Raw genomic sequence first — 20,733 nt, forward strand, 5'->3', positions numbered from 1 at the left:
CCACCAAAGTACGTTCATTTAGGAGACAGAATACGTCTCCTTCCTGAGAGGTATGATGGCTGCGTGGTCCCATGGTGTTTATACTTCCGTAATATTGTTTGTACAGATGAACGTGGTACCTTCAGGCGTTTGGAAATTGCTCCCAAGGATGAACCAGACTTGTGGATTTCTACAGGTTTTTTTCTGAGAGTTTGGCTGATTTCTGTCAAGAAAAGAGGCACTGAGTTTGAAGGTAGGCCTTGAAATACATCCACAGGTACACCTCCAATTGACTCAAATTATGTCAATTAGCCTATCAAAAGCTTCTAAAGCCATGACACCATTTTCTGGAATTTTCCAAGCTGTTTAAATGCACAGTCAACTTAGTGTATGTAGACTTCTGTCCCAGTGAATTATAAGTGAAATCATCTGTAAACAATTGTTGGGAAAATGACTTGTGTCGTGTACAAAGTAGATGTCCTAACCGACTTGCCAAAACTATAGTTTGTTAACAAGAAATTTGTGGAGTGGTTAAAAAACTAGTTTTACTGACTCTAACCTAAGTGTATGTTAACTTCCGACTTGAACTGTACCCGACCTGGAAGGAGGAACATGTGTGTGTGTGATGAAGGAAAGAAAGAATCATGATATTTTATGTCCAAGATGTACCATTTATTGTATTTTTAAAAAATCCATCATGATTAAGAGTAAATAAAACAAGTTGTTTCTATTTTCCTTGGTGGTCAGTGTCTGTTTATACCAGTGTGTTAAACCAGAGTATGTGTGATGTATCATGTTTTGATACACACACTGGGGTGATGTTATGATTGTGTATGTTGCACTGTTTGCCACAGACCCATTTCCACAGTTTAAGTGAATGTGTACATGTTTTCTGAGCACACATCAGCAATGCAGAACAGTCATCTTCTCATTTTCAAAATTGTATTGTAATCTATTATGGTACTGCAATACACTTTCGAAGCAAACATTAATTTTACAAGGGGTTGGCAGGGACCACAGTGCATGATACAGTTATAGTAATCCTCGTTTTAGCCAGAGTCTAGTGCGGTGTTCGGCAACTCTGGTACTGGAGAGATCCATCAAGTGTAGAGGTGTTTGTTCCAGCCCAGCACCAACTAATACACCTGCTTCAACTAATCAAGGGTCTCAACAACTAGCCAGTAGCTGGTTTAAAAGCTCAATTAAGTGTATTTGTGCTGGTCTGTACTAATAGCCTGCACACCCCTTTCACACTACTGAGCCAAGTTGTACTGGTCTGGCCTGGTCACGCATCCACCATCCACCTAGTTTCTGGAACTGTGCTGGAAAGGACAGTGTTAAAATACAATCAGAGCCACCTATGGTTCAGGCACCAGTAGCGGTGTTTGTGGTCGTCTGTTCTAGTAGCGAAAGTGGGACTGCTCAAATCTGGGAGGACTCTAGCCACAGTGAGGTGCTCTTCACCCGGGGAGGCTGCTGGGAATACAGTCTCAGCAGCGTCGACACAGCACCCTCTATCTCTGACATCCACACCCTCTGAAAACACACACACATTTGTATTGTTATGGTTGATATTGTTGGTTTTTATCAGGGGCGCAAATTTGGTTTTAGAAGTGTGGGGGGGGGGGGGGGGCAACTTCTTTTTTTTATCCGATAGACACTCCAAACAGCCTACCCAACCGCTCGGAAGAGTCTGCATGGTCCTAAAGCACACTGTCGCATTGTTTTGTATCACATTCCAATGCTAAAACGGTGGGTCAAAATGCAATTTCATAATGTAGGGGGGGGGGGCATGTCCCCAGTGAAAGTTGCTCCCCTGGTTTTAGATTGTTGTTATTGTTCCCCTTTCTCCCCCCCTTCTTTCTACATTGTTTTGTACTTCCCTTTTAATCATGTAAAGTGTGTTGTGACGTTTGTAAAATGCACTTTAAATTAACTTAACTTGACACATTCAGGGTACCATGACAATACTCTGCTAACTCATGCCCAGCAATGAAGGAAATTCCACCTAACCTAGACGTATCAGAGAGCAAGGTGACTCTGAAAGTACTGAAATAAACGATCAGGACAGTGGAAAAAAGTTACTTATCTGCTAGTGTAGTCTAACGATGACCCAACACTAGCTGGAGTGTGTCACTTGATTTCTGGGGGGATAGCAATAAGTATGTTTGTTCATCCCAGACAGATATAGACTGTAAATAGCTGAACAATGAATATTATCATGAAACATGGTGATGAATGCTATAACACAGGAATGTATATGCCAGTTATCAACCACCAACAAATCTAAAAATGTATAACCTTTGACTCTGCTATGAGAATATTGAGATGGGAGTTTCCTGCTATTGATAGATCCATGCCTTACATAAGATACCACTGTTATGTGGTATATCATGTTATGTGATGCCCTGAGATGTTAAAGGCTATTGTTATGCCAACGGAATGTTGCCAGTCACCATGGTACAATTATAAGCACCCAGCTACACATGAACAAGAAAATGGTATGCAATCCAATTCTCACTGTAAAAACATTGCTGCCCGAAGTGTTTTTGTTTGTTCTGCAACACGCACAGTGTGTTTAATGTCAAGTCAGACTGCTCTTACTGTACCTTGACGGCCTCGGTTGGAGCTTGTAGGATGAAGGCAGCGATACACTGCTGGTAGCGGTTCTGGTGCATGATGATGAAGGATTGGGGTAGTCCTGAAGCTGAGAAGAGAAGGATAAAACATTCTTTAGTTCACACCTTTGAAAATGTAGCAACAAAAAAATTCTGACAGAAAATGAAAACAAGCATTTGTTGTTGGATAGGCTCAGTTGGTCCCTTCCTGTTTTAGCCCGTTTGCTTCCATTTTGTTCATGAACAAGAGAACTGGTTTGTATTCATTAACGACACAGTAGTACAAAAGAAAGTACTGAACAAACAACTCAGGACTGATACTGCAATCTGCTGTTTCGATTTGTATTTATTATGGATCCCCATCAGCTAAAATCCATGTGTACGTGTGTGTGTAGGGTTGCACATTTTGGGGAATATTCAGAGGTGGAAACTTTCCGTGGGAATATATGCAAATTAATACCATTTAAATGTAATGTTTTTTGCATTGGATATATTTACCATATCATATGGAGACCTAAACAACATTTTACCCATTAGTAGACATACTTGCAATTGATTTAATCCTTCCAATAGAAAAAAATAGTTACAAATTGAACTTTAATTAAATGAGTTGACTTTTCACATGTGATTTCACTGAATATCAAAAGAAAGGGAATATTGAATGATCCCCAATGATACATTGCATCTCCCAAAAAAACGTTTTCAAAATACATCTGTAAAATTATAGTCTAGAAACTAAAGCTTTGGTTGTCTTCCTCTCAGGCTTCCATGTCTTCTCCCTGGACCTCATCAATGTCCACCTCTTGAACATTAGAATCTGAGGCCTCATCTTCACTGTCACTTTCCAACCTGGTTGAGGATGGCTCATTGTCAGGCTAAAAAACGCCTCAAATTTTCCCAGATGGCCACCAATTTTTCAACCCTTGTATTAGTCAGCCTGTTGCGTGCTTTGGTGTGTGTGTTTCCAATCAAGGACCAGTTGCACTCTGAGGCGGCTGATGTTGGTGGGATTTGGAGGATGATGGAGGCAACGGAGGAAAGAGCCTCAGACCCACAAAGTCCCTTCCACCAGGTGGCTGATGAGATGTTAGCACGACTGCCATATTGCATCTCCATCCCAAAGCCCTTGCTTAGAAGTGTACTTTGCCAGACTGTCAAGAACCTTGCCCTCATCCAGGCCAAGGTGGCGAGACATGGTAGTGATGACACCATAGGCCTTGTTGATCTCTGCACCAGACAGGATGCTCTTGGAGCGACTCCTTCCCCTCCAGGAGACTGTCAAACATGATGACAACACCACCCCAACGGGTGTTGCTGGGCAGCTTGAATGCGGTACTCTTATTCTTCTCACTTTGCTTGGTGAGGTAGATTGCTGCTATAACCTGATGACCTTTCACATACCTAACTATTTATTTGGCTCTCTTGTAGAGTGTATCCATTGTTTTCAGTGGCATGATGTACTTGAGGGGCAGATTCAATGCATGAGCAGCACAGCCAATGGGTGTGATGTGAGGGTTGGACTCCTCCACTTTAGAACAAGCAACCATCATGTTCGCAGCATTGTCTGTCACCAGTGCAAATACCTTCTGTGGTCCAAGGTCATTGATGACTGCCTTCAGCTCATCTGCAATGTAAAGACCGGTGTGTCTGTTTTCCCTTGTGTCTGTGCTCTTGTAGAATACTGGTTGGGGGTGGAGATGATGTAGTTAATTATTCCTTGCCCACAAACATTCGACCACCCATCAGAGATGATTGCAATACAGTCTGCTTTCTCTATGATTTGCTTGACCTTCACTTGAACTCTGTTGAACTCTACATCCAGCAAATGAGTGGATAAAGCATGTCTGGTTGGAGGGGTGTATGCTGGGCGAAGAACATTCAGAAATCTCTTCCAGTACACATTGCTGTGATCATCAGAGGTGAACCAGTTGCATACACAGCTCGAGCAAGACATTCATCAGCATTTCTCTGACTACGTTCCTCCATTGAGTCAAAAAAATACTTCTGGTTCCAGGAGGACCATGAGCTGTTGCTATCGATAAGGTGTCTGATTAATCCTTTTCACCTCGAATAGAAGTAGAAGGACTTTTGTCAGAGGTTGCTTGTTGTGAGTGCTGAGGGGCCTTTATGCACTTGGCCAGATAATTCTGCATCTTTGTTGCCTTCTTCACATTGATTTGGCACAGTATTTGCAAATGTACACAGCTTTTCCTTCTACATTAGCTGCAGCGAAATGTCTCCACACATCAGATAGTGCCCATGACATTTTCCTGTAAAGATGAGGAAAAAAAGTTTAAAAACACATACAATTCCATGTACAGATAAATAGTTAAGCAGTTAGATTAAACAACTCCTTTGTAAGATACATGTTTTAAAATGAAACATGTATGGAAACAGGTGAATTAACACTCAGTTAGCAAGCTAAAACCAACATGGTAGCAAAAACTAACTAGTAGAAACTGTTAACAAGTTAGAAATGATTTAAACACTCTGCTGTTGGCTACTATTTACTAAATCATGTATGTCATATAAAACATATTCAACCCACCCAGCATTTTAATTAAAACTTACCAGAAAGCATGTAGTCCTTGGCTCAGACAGTGTAGTTGTGTGCCTTATGTGCATCCCACAAGAAAGGTTCAGTGTTATAAGATAACTTTTTGATGAATTTATGTAAAATTCCCCCAAATTACAGGGCTTAACTTCCCATGGAAAATTTCAGGCTGTAGCCTGAAAAAAATGTAGAAAAAGTCAAGGGGTCTGAATTCTTTCCGAAGACACAGTATCATTGAGGTGTTGATCCTTCCCCACCTGCTGCGTTGAGTTGGTCTATGTTCTTGAGCTGGAGGCGGTCCAGTGAGACGGGCTGATCCAGGACGGTGAAGGTACAGCCCTCCTTCAGCAACTGGTCCAACTCCTGGTTCTGAGGTGGACGGTGGGGACTCTGTTCAGGACCTGTGGACTTCTGGAGGGGGAGAGGGAGAAAGAGAGAATTCGGAAGTAAGTAAGGAAATAAGGAGTAGAAGTATATGCAACAAATCAGATATTGGTAGCACCTTTTTGTTCCTCTTGATCTTGGTGATGAGAAGGAACTCGTCAAACAGAAACAGGTACACATTCTGCAGCTTGCCATTCTCTAGAATCACATATAGAGATGACATGGCTAAAATATGCAAAAACATGTAGAACTACAGTACAAACTATTTTAATTAGTCTGGTCTAATTACTCTGTATGTCACTGACCTGTAAGCACTAGTTTTCCCTTGTGCAGCAGGCTCCGATGAGAGATGAGGTTTTCGAGGGAGGCAGACTTTAGGAGATGCTTCAGATTCTGTTTGTAGCCAAATGAAGGGCTGTGGTTATGTTGTGGGAAATTTGTTTGCGTTCTTATAAGTTCATACTGTATGTGGTGTCAGTGTATACAACGGTGGGCCTAATCCCGAATGCTGATTGGTTAAAAGCGCATTCCAGCCTGTATCTATTCCATAAGTTACCACCGGCTAAATCTATGACTTTAAAATGCCTATTTACTCTGTTCCATCTGAATGAGCAATCCACTGTCTCATCAGCCCAGCCAGGCAACTTATATACTTGACCTCCACTATATAAAAGCATGAAGACATTATCTCCCATTTCTTTGAGACTAACATGTAGTTTTCAACAGCAGAGATTTGTGTAAACCTTGCCGTCTGTGTCTCCGACATTTGCAACATTGTTTCAAGATTCAAATTTGATCTCCAGCTGTCCCATAGTAATGAACGTGTTGGGATGAGACAGGTTTCAGTTTTTACAGCTTCAGTTTGAAGTGATTGTGTTAGCTATGTTGTTGGCTAGCTCCTCTGAACAACAGTGTATTGATGAGAGAGCACATGCCAGGCAAAATCGTGTCTCATTAGGTTATTGTTATGGATGTATCTAAATAAATCTCACTAGAAAACAGCTTAAACAAATGCAAATGCAGCTACTTTGCTGTTATTCTGGCTTTTTGACGTGACTGTAAGTTAGACGTAGTTGGCTAGCTAGAAAGCAAGGGATAAGAACGTTGCCAGCCAGTATGGCAATGGGACACTTAGAACAAACGACGTCCATAGATTCAGAACAAAAAGACTGAACGACTGGGTCGCCTCTCTGGCAACCAAACCAATAGAACGAACAAGCAGGTGGCTTGGGTAGAAACCCTAGATTTGTTTTGGGACTATATCTTGTGGAAGGATGAAATAGTATGAACAAATTCATCACAATAACGTTTTTAATGAAAATATGTCAATCATTATTTGAATATGTTGGTAACCAGTTGTATAAAAGTGATATTGCCCGAGAAGCCAGTGTTTGGAGGATATATTGGTATGATTTGCCGGCCCTAGACTTGGTCTTGGGCCTAACAACACCCATTTCAATACATCCTCCAAACACTGGCTTCTCAGGCATTTTCACTTAAATATCACACTGTAATATCTTATCTGTGTGTCTGTCTAGCTTTGCGGATCCTGATGTTAGGTATCATTTGATCCTTGTCTGAAAACCCCCACTAAGAAGCTTTAGACAGCGTTCTCTTTCCTTTACATCAGTGCTATGATCTGAGATTTAAGATGCAGCTAAGTTATTGTAGTATCTGACGTGTGTAAGAAACATTAACCACATGGTCTATTCTATTCAGATCTCAAGAAGATCCACTTGTCATGGCAAGAGGCAAACAAAGCAGCCTAAGACTGACAATAGTGAAACTTTAGTACAAGCCCTATGTTCCTCCAGGAACCAAGATGATTAAGTAAATTGAGTAATTTCTATTCTATTCTGCATTTGTGAGATCCAAGTTTGGTATTCAAAGCTCAACTCTCCCAGTATAGTGAAAGCAGCCTTACCTCAGGGACGAAGGCCTGCTTGTCTCTCTCCCACACTGGCAGCCACACCAAGGAATCTCTTAGCTGTTTCACCTTCTGGTAGTTGTCCAGCCATTTCACCTTCCCCTCCAGATCACCTGCGCACACACACACACACACAGAGGGGGAGGAGTGTGTGTGAATGACAAGGTCATCATCCTGGTCAAAAAGCATAGGAGATGTTTTGGCGGTGTTGGAGTGGTGTGAACTGACATATTGGTATGCGGCTGCTCGTGTTATTATCCCTACTGCGTAAGAAATTCAAAATAGAGGTAGAAAGTGTAGGCTCTATCGATCATAGGGATAATGACTCAAATGTTCATTTGGATGGGGGATTTATAGCCCATATCAATCTAATTCTAATTTTAATGCGGCTGCATAGGATTGGTCGGATTATAGTCAGGTGTGGTTTCGTTGCATCCAATGGCAGTGTCTGTGATAAGGTAACACAGAGACCTTAGTGGATGTTATAGCTCTAATGCCGCGTGCACACAGGCTTCATCATTACATTGAAGTATGGTACATTTTACGTAATCATCGTAATCCATGGTTCCCATCGCAATAAAAAGAATCACGCACCTGCTTTTCTGATAATGCATGGCAAAGCAATGTACAAGTTGGAAAAACACAGCGGTGCGGAGTGCCTCCCATTGAAAATAATGGACTTCCCCCGGAATGCATATAGTTTACCTCAGTTGATGTGCACGAAATTTAAAGCAGTTCCATCTCCGACATCGCCAAAACAAAACTATGGGGATGTCATTCTGATTGAATCTAGCCCTCAAATGTTTGGTTGTGAGCAGTGCACAAACTAGTTAGGAACATCAATTCTGGCTGGTTTATATCTGGCTTTAGAACACACAGAAATCGATGACAAGGATGTCACTTCCTTGTCATCAGGTTCAATTAATATTATTTGTGTAACTTCGTATTAGTTTAATAAATTAGTTCTACTTTAACATTTTCAGCTGCATTTTTAATTGAACTATCAATTTGTCTGGTATTGGCAATGAAACAAATACATTTGTCTGGTATTGGCAATGAAACAAATCAATTTGTCTGGTATTGGCAATGAAACAAATCAATTTGAAATGGTATCTCTGATGTTGCATCTCAAAGTTCTTGATACAGATCTCATTAAACGATGACAACAGTTCACTGTGTGTCGCAACATGGGTGTGATCTATAACGCTCCATTGTTGTGCACACCTTTTCCTCTAAACACACCCCACACCCTCAGAACCAACTTCTCTGCTTTTAAACAGTCTATGTAGCATTGATATGAGTCAGAAACATTCATTATAGTGTCAGAATTGGCTACAAAGTGTAAATAGGATAATTGTAATGAAGTCAGTCTCGTCCAAAACTGAGTTTTGTGAGTTCGTCAAGACTTACTGGACAGTTGTCTATGGATACACAGTACCCACTAACACACAGTGCCCACTAACACACAGTGCCCACTAACACACAGTGCCCACTAACACACAGTGCCCACTAACACACAGTGCCCACTAACACACAGTGCCCACTAACACACAGTGCCCACTAACACGGGAGAATCAGCTGTGCCGATTGTGCTCTATCAGCTGTGCGAGCTCTATCAAATCATAGCAGCCAGAACCTCCAGACAGTGAGACAGATCTGCCCATTACTCAGCACCTCAGACTTGTTTACATAAGATAACATGTTGCCAATTTTATGTTGGAATTACCCTTGGACCTAAGCCCTTAATGGAGTGGCCACACACTGATGTGTTTGATAGTGACAAACGCGCGTCTGCCACTTTTTTGGGCAAAATGAGAATTGAGACAATCAGAGCGCACTGGTATTCCAACTGCAACTTATCAATATTCCAAAATCCATTTGCGCGCATCTTGTGTCCCCCCACAACCTGTTTTGTAACATGATTCCCTATAAAACACTTTTTTGGGGGGGGCACAGAAGCACACACGTTGTCACTCGCCAGTGACTTGATAAGCTCATTTGGTCCTGGCTGCTCAATGTGCCTGCAAGCTACTTCTTGCTTTATTGACAAACACAGAGTTGGAACCTATCTAGCTAGCTAGTGATTTTGGCCACTGGTAAACAGCGTTTAGCTTTTGCTTTATTTATGATAGTTTGACAGCTTGGAAGAGCTACGGTGACTCAGGAGAGACAAACAACAGTACCTGCCAGGGCACGATATGCAAAAATAACACCCACATCAAACCACACCCCCAAGACAACTCTCATTTGGCTTCAGTAATGGCAGCTTGCATTTCTTCATGAGAAATCTTCAAAACGAGTCCAAATCAGGAAGTGCAGTCGCCCTTTAAGCCAGAAGATATGTGTAAGTGACTGTCAAAAGCACAGCACTGGCAGGAAAACCCCAAGAGTCCCGATGACCTGAGAACCTGAATGGCAGGTATGCTGTTTCCTACATAGAAAAATAGAACTCTTTGAGAGACGCAGAAGAGAACCAACCTGTATAAAAGCACAGCCCCCTTCATTACCAAGACATGGTGTTGATAACATCAAAGAGCCTCGCTAGATGCATCTGTTCAAGGCCAGGCAAATAGGAGGTAGGATACAGCAGCCTGTGTAGTGATATGAGGTTCTACAATACAGTGTTCCAGTGAAGTGGGTGAAGGAAGGGGGATGCTCACATATGGAGGTGTCCACCTGCTCCACCACGCTCTGCATGGCGTTCTCCTCCTCCTCCGTCCGGCTCCTCTTCCCAACGTTCTTCAGCAGCAGGGGGTAGCGAGTCAGACGCTGCAAAGGCGCCACCAACAGGTCACGCAACTGCAGCCTCCGGCACTCCTGGTTCCTCTCACACCACTAGAGGAGAGAAAGAGAGAGAGCGTGAGAGAGTGATTGAGAGAGCGATAAACCACCTCCAATCTTTTTGGCCCTATATCAAAGAACAAATAGCAAAAACATATACATGATGAAATAAAAATCTTATAATCAACTATTAAAGACTACAGTCCCAGAACCCACTGGATTCTCCAATTACATTGAACGAACTACAGGACAAAATACAAATCCTCCAACCCAAAAAGGCCTGTGGTGTTGATGGTATCCTAAATGAAATGATAAAATATACAGACCAGAAATTCCAATTGGCTATACTTAAACTCTAACATCATTCTTGACTCTGGCATCTTCCACAATATTTGGAACCAAGGACTGATCACCCCAATCTACAAAAGTGGAAACAAATTTGACTCCAATAACAGCAGCTATGGGAAAATCCTCTGCTTTATCATTAACAGCAGACTCGTACATTTCCTCAGTGAAAACAATGTACTGAGCAAATGTCAAATTGGCTTTTTACCAAATTACCGTATGACAGACCATGTATTCACCCCGCACACCCTAAATGGCAAACTAACAAACCAAAACAAAGGCAGTCTTCTCATACTTAGATGATTTCAAAAATGCTTTTGACTCAATTTTGGCATGAGGGTCTGCTATAAAACATTTATGGAAAGTAGTGTTGAGGGAAAAACATATGGCATTATAAAATCCATGTACACAAACAACAAGTGTGTGGTTAAAATTGGCAACAAAAAAAACATTTATTTCCACAGGGCCATGGGGTGAGACAGGGATGCAGCTTAAGCCCCACACTCTTCAACCTATATATCAACAAATTGGTGAGGGCCCTAGAACAGTCTGCAGCAGTTGGCCTCACTCTACTAGAATCTGAAATCTGATGATCTGGTGCTTTTGTCCCCAACCAAGGAGGGCCTACAGTAGCACCTAGAACTTCTGCACAGATTCTGTCAAACCTGGGCCCAGACAGTAAATCTCAGTCAAAAGTCAAAAATAATGGTGTTCCAAAAAATATCCTGTTGCCAGGACCACAAATTCAAATTCCATCTAGACACCGTTACCCTAGAGCAGTGTTTCCCAAACTCAGTCCTTGGGACCCCAATATTTGCACATTAATTGTTTTGCCTTAACACCACACAGTTGATTTAAATGATCAAAGCTGGAATATTAATTGATTATTTGAATCAGCTGTGTAGTGCTAGGGCAAAAACCAAGAGGTGCACCCCTTGGGGTCCCGAGGACCGAGTTTTGGAAACCCTGCCCTAGAGTACACACTTCCACAAAGCTATGAACAATCTGCGAGACAAGGGAAGAAGGGCCTCCTATGCCATCAAAAGGAACATAAAATTTGACATACCATTTACGATCTGCCTAAAAAATACTTCAATCAGTTATAGAACCCATTGCCCTTCATGGTTGTGAAGTCTGGGGTCTGCTCACCAACCAAGAATTAACAAAAATCGGACAAACACTGCATGCAGAATTCTGCAAAAATATCCTCTGTGTACAACGTAAAACACTGATACCCATTAATTATCAAAATCCAGAAAAGAGACGTTAAATTCTACAAACACCTAAAAGGAAGCGATTCCCAAATCTTCGATAACAAAGCCATCACCTACAGAGAAATTAACCCCCTAAGCAAGCTGGTTCTGGGGCTCTGTTCACAAACACAAACAGAGCCCCAGGACAGCAACACAATTAGACCCAACCAAATCATGAGAGAACTAAAAGATAATTTACTTGACACATTGTAAAGAATTTACAAAAAACAGAGCAAACTAGAAAGCTATTTGGCCCTACACAGAGTACACAGTGGCAGAATACCTGACAACTGTGACTGACCCGAATTTAAGGAGAGCTTTGACTCTGTACCGACTCTGTACCGACACAGTGAGCATAGCCTTGCTTTTGAGAAAAGCCGCCGTATGCAGTCCTGGCTCTCAAGAGAAGACAGGCTATGGGCACACTGCCCATAAAATGAGGTGGAAACTGAGCTGCACTTCCTAACCTCCTCCCTACTGTATGACCATAGAGACACATATTTCACTCAGATTACACAGACCCACAAAGAATTTGAAAACAAATCAAACTTTGATAAACTCCCATATCTTTTGGGTGAAATACCAGTGTGCCATCACAGCAGCAAGATTTGTGACCTGGTGCTACAAGAAAAGGGCAACCAGTGAAGAGCAAACACCAATGTAAATACAACCCATATTTATGTTGATTTATTTTCCATTTTGTACTTTAACTATTTGCACATCGTTACAACACTGTATATAGACATAATGACATTTAAAATGTCTTTATTATTTTGGAATAATGTAATGTTTACTGTTGAGAGAGAGAGTACTGTACTGTAAGTAGGTAGATAGGTGTGTGACAATATTGAGAAAAAAATATTGATATTGAGAGAAAAGGCAATTGAGCAAGAGTTTGGGAGGAAATAAGACATAGTTAGGGTGTAAGAGTGAAGTAGAGAGCATATTAGATAGAACAGCGGGTGGGGAGGAGGGAAAGTGAAGTTGTCGAGGAAGAAAAATGATCTCAGTGGAGAGTAAAAAAAACAACAGAATGGTTGTAAAAAATAAAGATAAATAGCCACAATAGCAGAAGTCAAATTGTTACGTTCCAAATTGTCAGCAAGCCCCAGCACAGGGCGACCTTGCCTCAACCAACCCTGATTTACATTTCAAAATAAGCAGCGCTCGGCGGCTCCGGCCAGCAGTACAGTAGAGTATACCTTAACATAGGAGCCAAAGTCCTCTCTATTCTTCAGGCTGTCCAGATAAAATAGTGCAGCGGAATAGTTGAGGCAGTACTTCTGCAGACAGTGGCATATGCTCTCCCGGAATGCCTGCCGACAGATAGAGAGACGTAGTGTTTATCTAGCTAGCATAGAGAGAGACACAGAAAGCTGGGCCACAGGAAAAACAACTGAGATATGCATTCATATTGTACATTTCATGGAGGGAGATAAAGAGATCTACATCTAGTATATCATATTTGTGTGGGTCACATTTTCAAACAATGATGTGGCTTATATTGAGGCTTCTGATCACTTCTGTTCTAAATATTTAGTTATTTATTAAAATATTTAATCAAAAGTAAGGATGAGAGGAGAAGGGGAGAGAGAGAGAGATAGAGAGAGAGAGTAAGTGTGTGTGCATGTATCAGCTGTACCTACCTTAGTGAGAAGCTTCAGCAGGTTGGGACCACCTCCTGCCACAGGGATCTCCCAGGACTCCTTGATGACACGCAGCAGGCTGGTGAGGAAGCCAAAGCTCACCTGGGGAACAACACATCATATTACAGAGTCCACATGATGACTGCTGCTGTGTAGTAATATACAGTTATTATTTTGGCTCTTTTCTCTGGAAGTTTGGATTTAAAATCAAACAATGATGAAAGAGGTATTTTCATCCATATCGGGTGAATCGTTTAGAAATTACAGCACTTGTTGTACATAGTGCACCCATTTTAGGGGAACAAGTATTGGGACTAATTAACTTATGTGTATTAAAGTAGTAAAAAGTTAAGTACACTGCTCAAAAAAATAAAGGGAACACTTAAACAACACAATGTAAATCCAAGTCAATCACTCTTCTGTGAAATCAAACTGTCCACTTAGGAAGCAACACTGATTGACAATACATTTCACATGCTGTTGTGCAAATGGAATAGACAACAGGTGGAAATTATAGGCAATTAGCAAGACACCCCCAATAAAGGAGTGGTTCTGCAGATGGTGACCACAGACCACTTCTCAGTTCCTATGCTTCCTGGCTGACGTTTTGGTCACTTTTGAATGCTGGCGGAGCTTTCACTCTCGTGGTAGCATGAGACGGAGTCTACAACCCACACAAGTGGCTCAGGTAGTGCAGCTCATCCAGGATGGCACATCAATGCGAGATGTGGCAAGAAGGTTTGCTGTGTCTGTCAGCGTAGTGTCCAGAGCATGGAGGCGCTACCAGGAGACAGGTCAGTACATCAGGAGACGTGTAGGAGGCCGTAGGAGGGCAACAACCCAGCAGCAGGACCGCTACCTCCGCCTTTGTGCAAGGAGGAGCAGGAGGAGCACTGCCAGAGCCGTGAAAAATGACCCCCAGCAGGCCACAAATATGCATGTGTCTGCTCAAACAGTCAGAAACAGAGTCCATGGAATGAGGGCCCGACGTCCACAGGTGGGGGTTGTGCTTACAGCCCAACACCATGCAGGACGTTTGGCATTTGCCAGAGAACACCAAGATTGGCAAATTTGTCACTGGCACTCTGTGCTTTTCACAGATGAAAGCAGGTTCACACTGAGCGCGTGACAGAGTCTGGAGACGCCGTGGAGAACGTTCTGCTGCCTGCAACATCCTCCAGCATGACCGGTTTGGCGGTGGGTCAGTCATGGTGTGGGGTGTCATTTCTTTGGGGGGCCGCACAAACCCTCCATGTGCTCACCAAATGGAGTCTGACTGCCATTAGGTACCGAGATGAGATCCTCAGACCCCTTGTGAGACCATATGCTGGTGCGGTTGGCCCTGGGTTCCTCCTAATGCAAGACAATGCTAGACCTCATGTGGCTGGAGTGTGTCAGCAGTTCCTGCAAGAGGAAGGCATTAATGCTATGGACTGGCCCGCTCGTTCCCCAGACCTGAATTCAATTGAGCACATCTGGGACATCATGTCTCGCTCCATGCTTTAGTCCAGGTCTGGGAGGAGATCCCTCAGGAGACCATCCGCCACCTCATCAGGAGCATGCCCAGGCGTTGTAGGGAGGTCATACAGGCACATGGAGGCCACAAACACTACTGAGCCTTATTTTGACTTGTTTTAAGGACATTACATCAAAGTTGGATCAGCCTGTAGTGTGGTTTTCCACTTTCATTTTGAGTGTGACTCTAAATCCAGACCTCCATGGGTTGATACATTTTATTTCCATTGATAATTTTTGTGTGATTTTGTTGTCAGCACATTCAACTATGTAAAGAAAAAAGTATTTAATAAGAATATTTCATTCATTCAGATCTAGGATGTGTTATTTTAGTGTTCCCTTTATTTTTTTGAGCAGTGTATTTTGGTCCCATATTCATAGCACGCAAAGACTACATCAAATTTATTGGATGTATTTGCTGTTTGTTTTCATTGTATTTCAGATTATTTTGTGCCCAATAGAAATGAATGGTAAATAATGTATTGTGTAAGTTTTGAGTCACTTTCATTGTCAATAATAGAATATGTTTCTGACACTTCTACATTAATGTGGATACTACTAAGATTACGGATAATCCTGAATGAATCGTGAATAATAATGTGTGAGAAAGTTGTTCCTGAAATTGGGGGACTATATACAAAAGGTTCTGTGAAAGTTGTTCCTGAAATTGGGGGACTATATACAAAAGGTTCTGTGAAAGTTGTTCCTGAAATTGGGGGACTATATACAAAAGGTTCTGTGAAAGCTGAACATGAAAGCTGACAGTCTGCACTTTAACCTCAGTCATTGATTGATTTAACAAAAGAAAAAATGCTTCACTGTCCCAATAATTACGGAGGGTATTGTAAATAGAGTATGATGGCAAGGACTGATAATCAAACCTCCAATGTCTTGCTTCAGTCACCTGCAGCTCTTTATTTTCTTCAGTAAAATAACCAGATGATCTGATATTATGAAAACTCAAACCTTTTAACATATAGCCTAGAGTAAGATGATGTTGAAGATTTGATGTTTTGTGATTTATTTTGGAATTTCATTTTGATATGTGGATAGCTTGTGGTAAACCACCTCCCATCCAAGATCCAGTACCAAAACAATGCACATTCCCCTTTGACCCCTTCACTGTCATGGTCAGTTATCCCTCCGAGAGCTGGATAACTACTTTCCACACATTAGTGAATGCCTCACTGCCCCATGATAGCACGCCATGGCCCTATCATCTTATCGTTCTGCATGGAAGACTCCACCCACTGCACCCGTACAGGACCAGTTCTAATCTGATCTGGGTGGTGTTAGAGGGTGACCAGTGTGTTGGCATGGCGCCAGCACTAAATAGAACACTAGCTATAATATAATAGGACACAATAAGGATATTTTGTGCTTTAATTATGTTGTAAACTCTTAACATGCCAAACAAATAAAGATATTTTAATCTAATCCAACCTATTGTAATATATGTATATATATGGTCATACCAGACACAGCTCATTGAGGTTGGCAAACAGCCTCCAGGAGTCCACGTCATGCAGGCAGTCCCTCATCTGCAGGTTGGTCAGCATGGCCAGAAACACCTGAGGAACACATTACAAACATAACCAAAAACACATTAAAAACACATTACAAACACAAACAAAAACACAAACAAACACATTACAAACACAACCAAAAACACATTACAAACACAACCAAAAACACATTACAAACACATTACAAACACAAATACATTAGAAATACCAATACAAACATATTAGAAACACAAACAAATACATAAACAAATACACATTACAAACAAACAAAACACACACAAATATTATACATAAAAAATAAATAAAAAACATTAGAAACACAAACGCGAGGGGTTAGATTTGTTTGTGCTGTATTCAATTGACTAGTAGAGAGGACAACGTAACATTTGATCACAATAAAGCTGAAGAAAGAGTTCCAACAAAGTATATTTTAAGAAGGGGCAGTTTGAAGTCAAAAGAACCGTCATGCAACCTTGGCGTTCACAAAGGCTCACAAAGCACAAGGTGTTGGGTGGCATTGGTGCGGAGCCATTCCTATTCAAATGTGTGTATGTGCGTGTGTGTGTCAGGGTTTCCGTTTGGAAAATGCGTGCGTCCTTCTAAATGAAATCACATTTTATTTGTCGCATGCGCCAAATACAACAGGTGTCGACTTTACCGTGAAATGATTACTTACGAGCCCTTAACCAACAATGCAGTTCAAAAGTAGAAAATGAACAACTAAATAAAAAGAAAGTAGTAACAAAAAAACTGATGCGCACTTTGAAGATATTAAAATAAAAGTTAACATTTATTTTTCCCCATCCAATAAAACAAAATCACTAGCCTATGTCAATCTATTATCACCCATAGTGGAAAAGTTGACCTATTCTATTTACCAGCTTGTCATTCTGTGCCAGGAAGAAATAGCCTATTCAAAACAGACTGGGACAGTTGTGGGACTATAGATCCCAAATTCATACAATCTGTAGGCCTAGGATACATAAAAAACAAGAGCCTGATACAACAGATCAGAACGTTTAGCTTAAAATGTTAATAAACGATTATTTCTTCACATTATAAACACAGCAATGCTCACAACGCAGTAGGCTACGTGCAAATGTTCGTTCCATAATGCAATTAGCGGGAAAACTGTCACGTTCTGACCTTAGGTCCTTTGTTATGTCTTTGTTTTAGTATGGTCAGAGCGTGAGTTGGGGTGGGTAGTCTATGTTCTTTTTTCTATGTTGGGTTTATGTGTTTGGCCTGGTATGGTTCGCAATCAGAGGCAGGTGTCGTCCATTGTCTCTGATTGAGAATCATACTCAGGTAGAATTTTTCAACCTGTGTGTTTGTGGTTGATTATTTTTCTGTGTCAGTGTTTGTTCCATGCGGGACTGTGTCGGTTTTCATTTATTTCTCTTATTCCTTTTGTTTTCTGTGTCCAGTGATATTTCATTAAAATATATTATGGACACTTACCACGCTGCGTTTTGTTCCTCTTCTCCTTCACCAGACGAAAACCGTTACAAAACACCATTGTCAGAAGCGCACCGTACATGCAAGCAGTTTCATGTGACAGAGATGAACATATCCTAGAAATGTCGAAATTGCAGAGATCTAAAGATGCAAGAACTAGCATTGGTTGCTAATATGACTAGGATTGTGCCTTTGGCTTCTGGAAAATGAAAGAAAATTGATTTGAAAACCAAATGAACATGAGATACTGGTTTCAATTGCATATGGAAGTCTTTAGTGGTCCTTCTGTAGCTCAGTTGGTAGAGCATGGCGCTTGTAACGCCAGGGTAGTGGGTTCGATTCCCGGGACCACCCATACGAAGAATGTATGCACACATGACTGTAAGTCGCTTTGGATAAAAGCGTCTGCTAAATGGCATATATTATTATTATATTATTTATAAAAGAATTGCCTCCAAGTTTCTATGGTCGGATTTTGGCTAAGCTACTTTGAAGCAAGGTAAAACATGCCTTATAATATAAAGTAAAACTTTCAGGTTTCAAACAATTAAGTAAATGTTTTCAAAATGCATACTGCCTCCAGCTCATTGCAAAGTGTTGTGTGATCAGCTGAAGCCTGCCTACTATTGTTGCCAAATGGGAGGCATGCTTCAATTACCAGCTTAGAAAAACAAATATTAGCTCTTTTTAATTATGGCTATCAAAACTTTTTTAAACATGTGACTGCATTTAGAATTGTTGCGCAATGATTGGGTTTATAAAAGCACATGTTTAACTCAGCAACGAACAAGCTGTTTGAGGAGCTGTAGCAGCAGCTCTCGCACTGTGACAGATTTTCCGCTCAAACAAGGCTCTGTATCTGTATGTGTGTGTGTGTGTGACAAATAAGATATGACGACTAATGAAAATACACACGCGGCAATTTATTTCCACTAAATTTAGAAAATGTACCTATAGACCGATAAGCATGACCAGTTTGCATCAATTAATAGGCTAAAAAGCATTATTTTGCTATTTATATATTTTATATTTTTTGGCTATTAATTATTTTTATTGGCCAAAAGCCAGCTATTACCGGCTAACGGAATCCCTTGTGTGTGATTTGATTTGATTATTAGGATCCCCATTAGCCGATGCCAATGGCGACAGCTAGTCTTACTGGGGTCCGACATATAAACGAAAAAGACATTACAGACAAAATACTTTACAATTTAAAAACATGAACATGTAGTGTGTGTTTGCATCTATCAGTTACACATACATGTCAGTACATATACATAACAAGTGTGTGTGTGTGTGTGTGTGTGTGTGTGTGTGTGTGTGTGTGTGTGTGTGTGTGTGTGTGTGTGTGTGTGTGTGTGTGTGTGTGTGTGTGTGTGTGTGTGTGTGTGTGAGGAGGTGTATATCAAGTAAGTCACCTCTTTGAGCACCATGAGCTGATCCAGGAAGTAAACACACTCGCTGGTGAAGAGTTCCCAGATGGCTTCATGTCTCTTGTAGTCCTGAGGGTCACTATCAGACTTCAGCTGAGACGAATCACAGTCCCTTAGGAACTCCTCTAGAGAACAATCCTGGAGATGGAAGAATGACAGACAGAGGGATGGTTGGATAGATGTTATTTGAACAATACACAAGGGGGTGATTAATTGTGGTTCTCTCACAGCTAGGCTAGTGAGGTCATAAGTACGAGGCGACTGCATTCTGTGGCGTTTCTTGTTACTGTGGTCCTTCTGTAGCTCAGTTGGTAGAGCATGGCGTGTGTAACACCAGGGTAGTGGGTTCGATCCCCGGGACCACCCATACGTAGAATGTATGCACACATGACTGTAAGTTGCTTTGGATAAAAGCGTCTGCTAAATGGCATATATTATTATTATTATTATTACTATGCCCAATGCTGTAACTTAAGTCTATTATCATCTGCTGTCTAGTTAGAGTTTATAAGTGTACGGTTGTTATGTGCGTAGGCCAACAATAAAGTCTTGTTCCCGTCCATTGTGTCATGTATATGTTTCAGGGGCTTCATTGTTCCTTAAGGAATTCCTAGGAGCACTGACTCAATTATGACTGGATGCCAAGTTACAACGCAGATATTATAGTTTCCTATTATAGTTTCCTATTAGAGGAAAAGGGGCTTATTCAGCATGGATCATATGTTCATATAGCTTTTCTCACCTTGTACTTCTGGAAGTCTGTGTCCCTCCAGTCTTGAATCAGTTCCGTCGAGAGATATTTCTCAATATCAGAGGCAGAGCATGTTCTCTTCCCTTTAGTCTGAGAGGAACAAATACAGGCTCAACGTCAAATGTTCATTGGACAATCAATCAGGGTTTCCTATTATAGGTATGAGTGTCTGTTTGTCTAAGGGAAAATGTGAATGTGTGTATGTATACTGTAAGAGTGAGTGTGTACATGTGTGTTTGCGCACGCATGTGTGCACGGTCATGCACATATTGAAGTGAACAGTGGAACAGTGAACTACAGTATACACCAACAGTGTTTGTGCAAATATTTGCCCGTCTATCTATCCGTCTAGCCAAACACATTTAACTAAATAATTGAGTTGGATTGAATTGGTTTGGCTCAGTGTTGTTAACTCATTATGAAATCTCAGGAGGCCATGAGAACAGAGGGGAGGAAAGCGTATTAATTAATGCTGTGATTAAAAGTGGGTCAGAGAACAATGTCCTTAATTCCATTGCAGCTCGCCTGAGCACACTGGCAGCTTCACCGCCCTAGCAAACAAA

At 41.3% G+C, this 20,733-nt stretch overlaps 1 protein-coding gene across 2 annotated transcripts in view; it reads right to left on the bottom strand.

Annotated features, from left to right (window-relative positions):
- Positions 1-636: 636 nt before the first annotated feature.
- Positions 637-20,733, bottom strand: part of LOC124035113 (pleckstrin homology domain-containing family G member 7-like) — a 47,650-nt gene continuing 27,553 nt past the window's right edge. Inside the window, exons 6-17 of one of the 2 annotated variants that reach the window (XM_046348536.1) lie at positions 20,162-20,260; positions 19,405-19,557; positions 16,478-16,573; positions 13,488-13,589; positions 13,044-13,157; positions 10,123-10,297; positions 7,460-7,575; positions 5,841-5,928; positions 5,654-5,733; positions 5,409-5,562; positions 2,589-2,686; positions 637-1,515 (exon numbers count right to left, since the gene is read on the bottom strand). In XM_046348536.1, coding sequence (XP_046204492.1) covers positions 1,402-1,515; positions 2,589-2,686; positions 5,409-5,562; positions 5,654-5,733; positions 5,841-5,928; positions 7,460-7,575; positions 10,123-10,297; positions 13,044-13,157; positions 13,488-13,589; positions 16,478-16,573; positions 19,405-19,557; positions 20,162-20,260 — 1,389 coding nt within the window. In that variant the 3' untranslated portion in view covers positions 637-1,401. The remainder of the gene's footprint in view (positions 1,516-2,588; positions 2,687-5,408; positions 5,563-5,653; positions 5,734-5,840; positions 5,929-7,459; positions 7,576-10,122; positions 10,298-13,043; positions 13,158-13,487; positions 13,590-16,477; positions 16,574-19,404; positions 19,558-20,161; positions 20,261-20,733) is intronic. The other variant, XM_046348545.1, reaches the window with a different exon arrangement.

Source organism: Oncorhynchus gorbuscha, linkage group LG01 (assembly GCF_021184085.1).
Source record: "Oncorhynchus gorbuscha isolate QuinsamMale2020 ecotype Even-year linkage group LG01, OgorEven_v1.0, whole genome shotgun sequence".
NCBI lineage: Eukaryota > Metazoa > Chordata > Actinopteri > Salmoniformes > Salmonidae > Oncorhynchus > Oncorhynchus gorbuscha.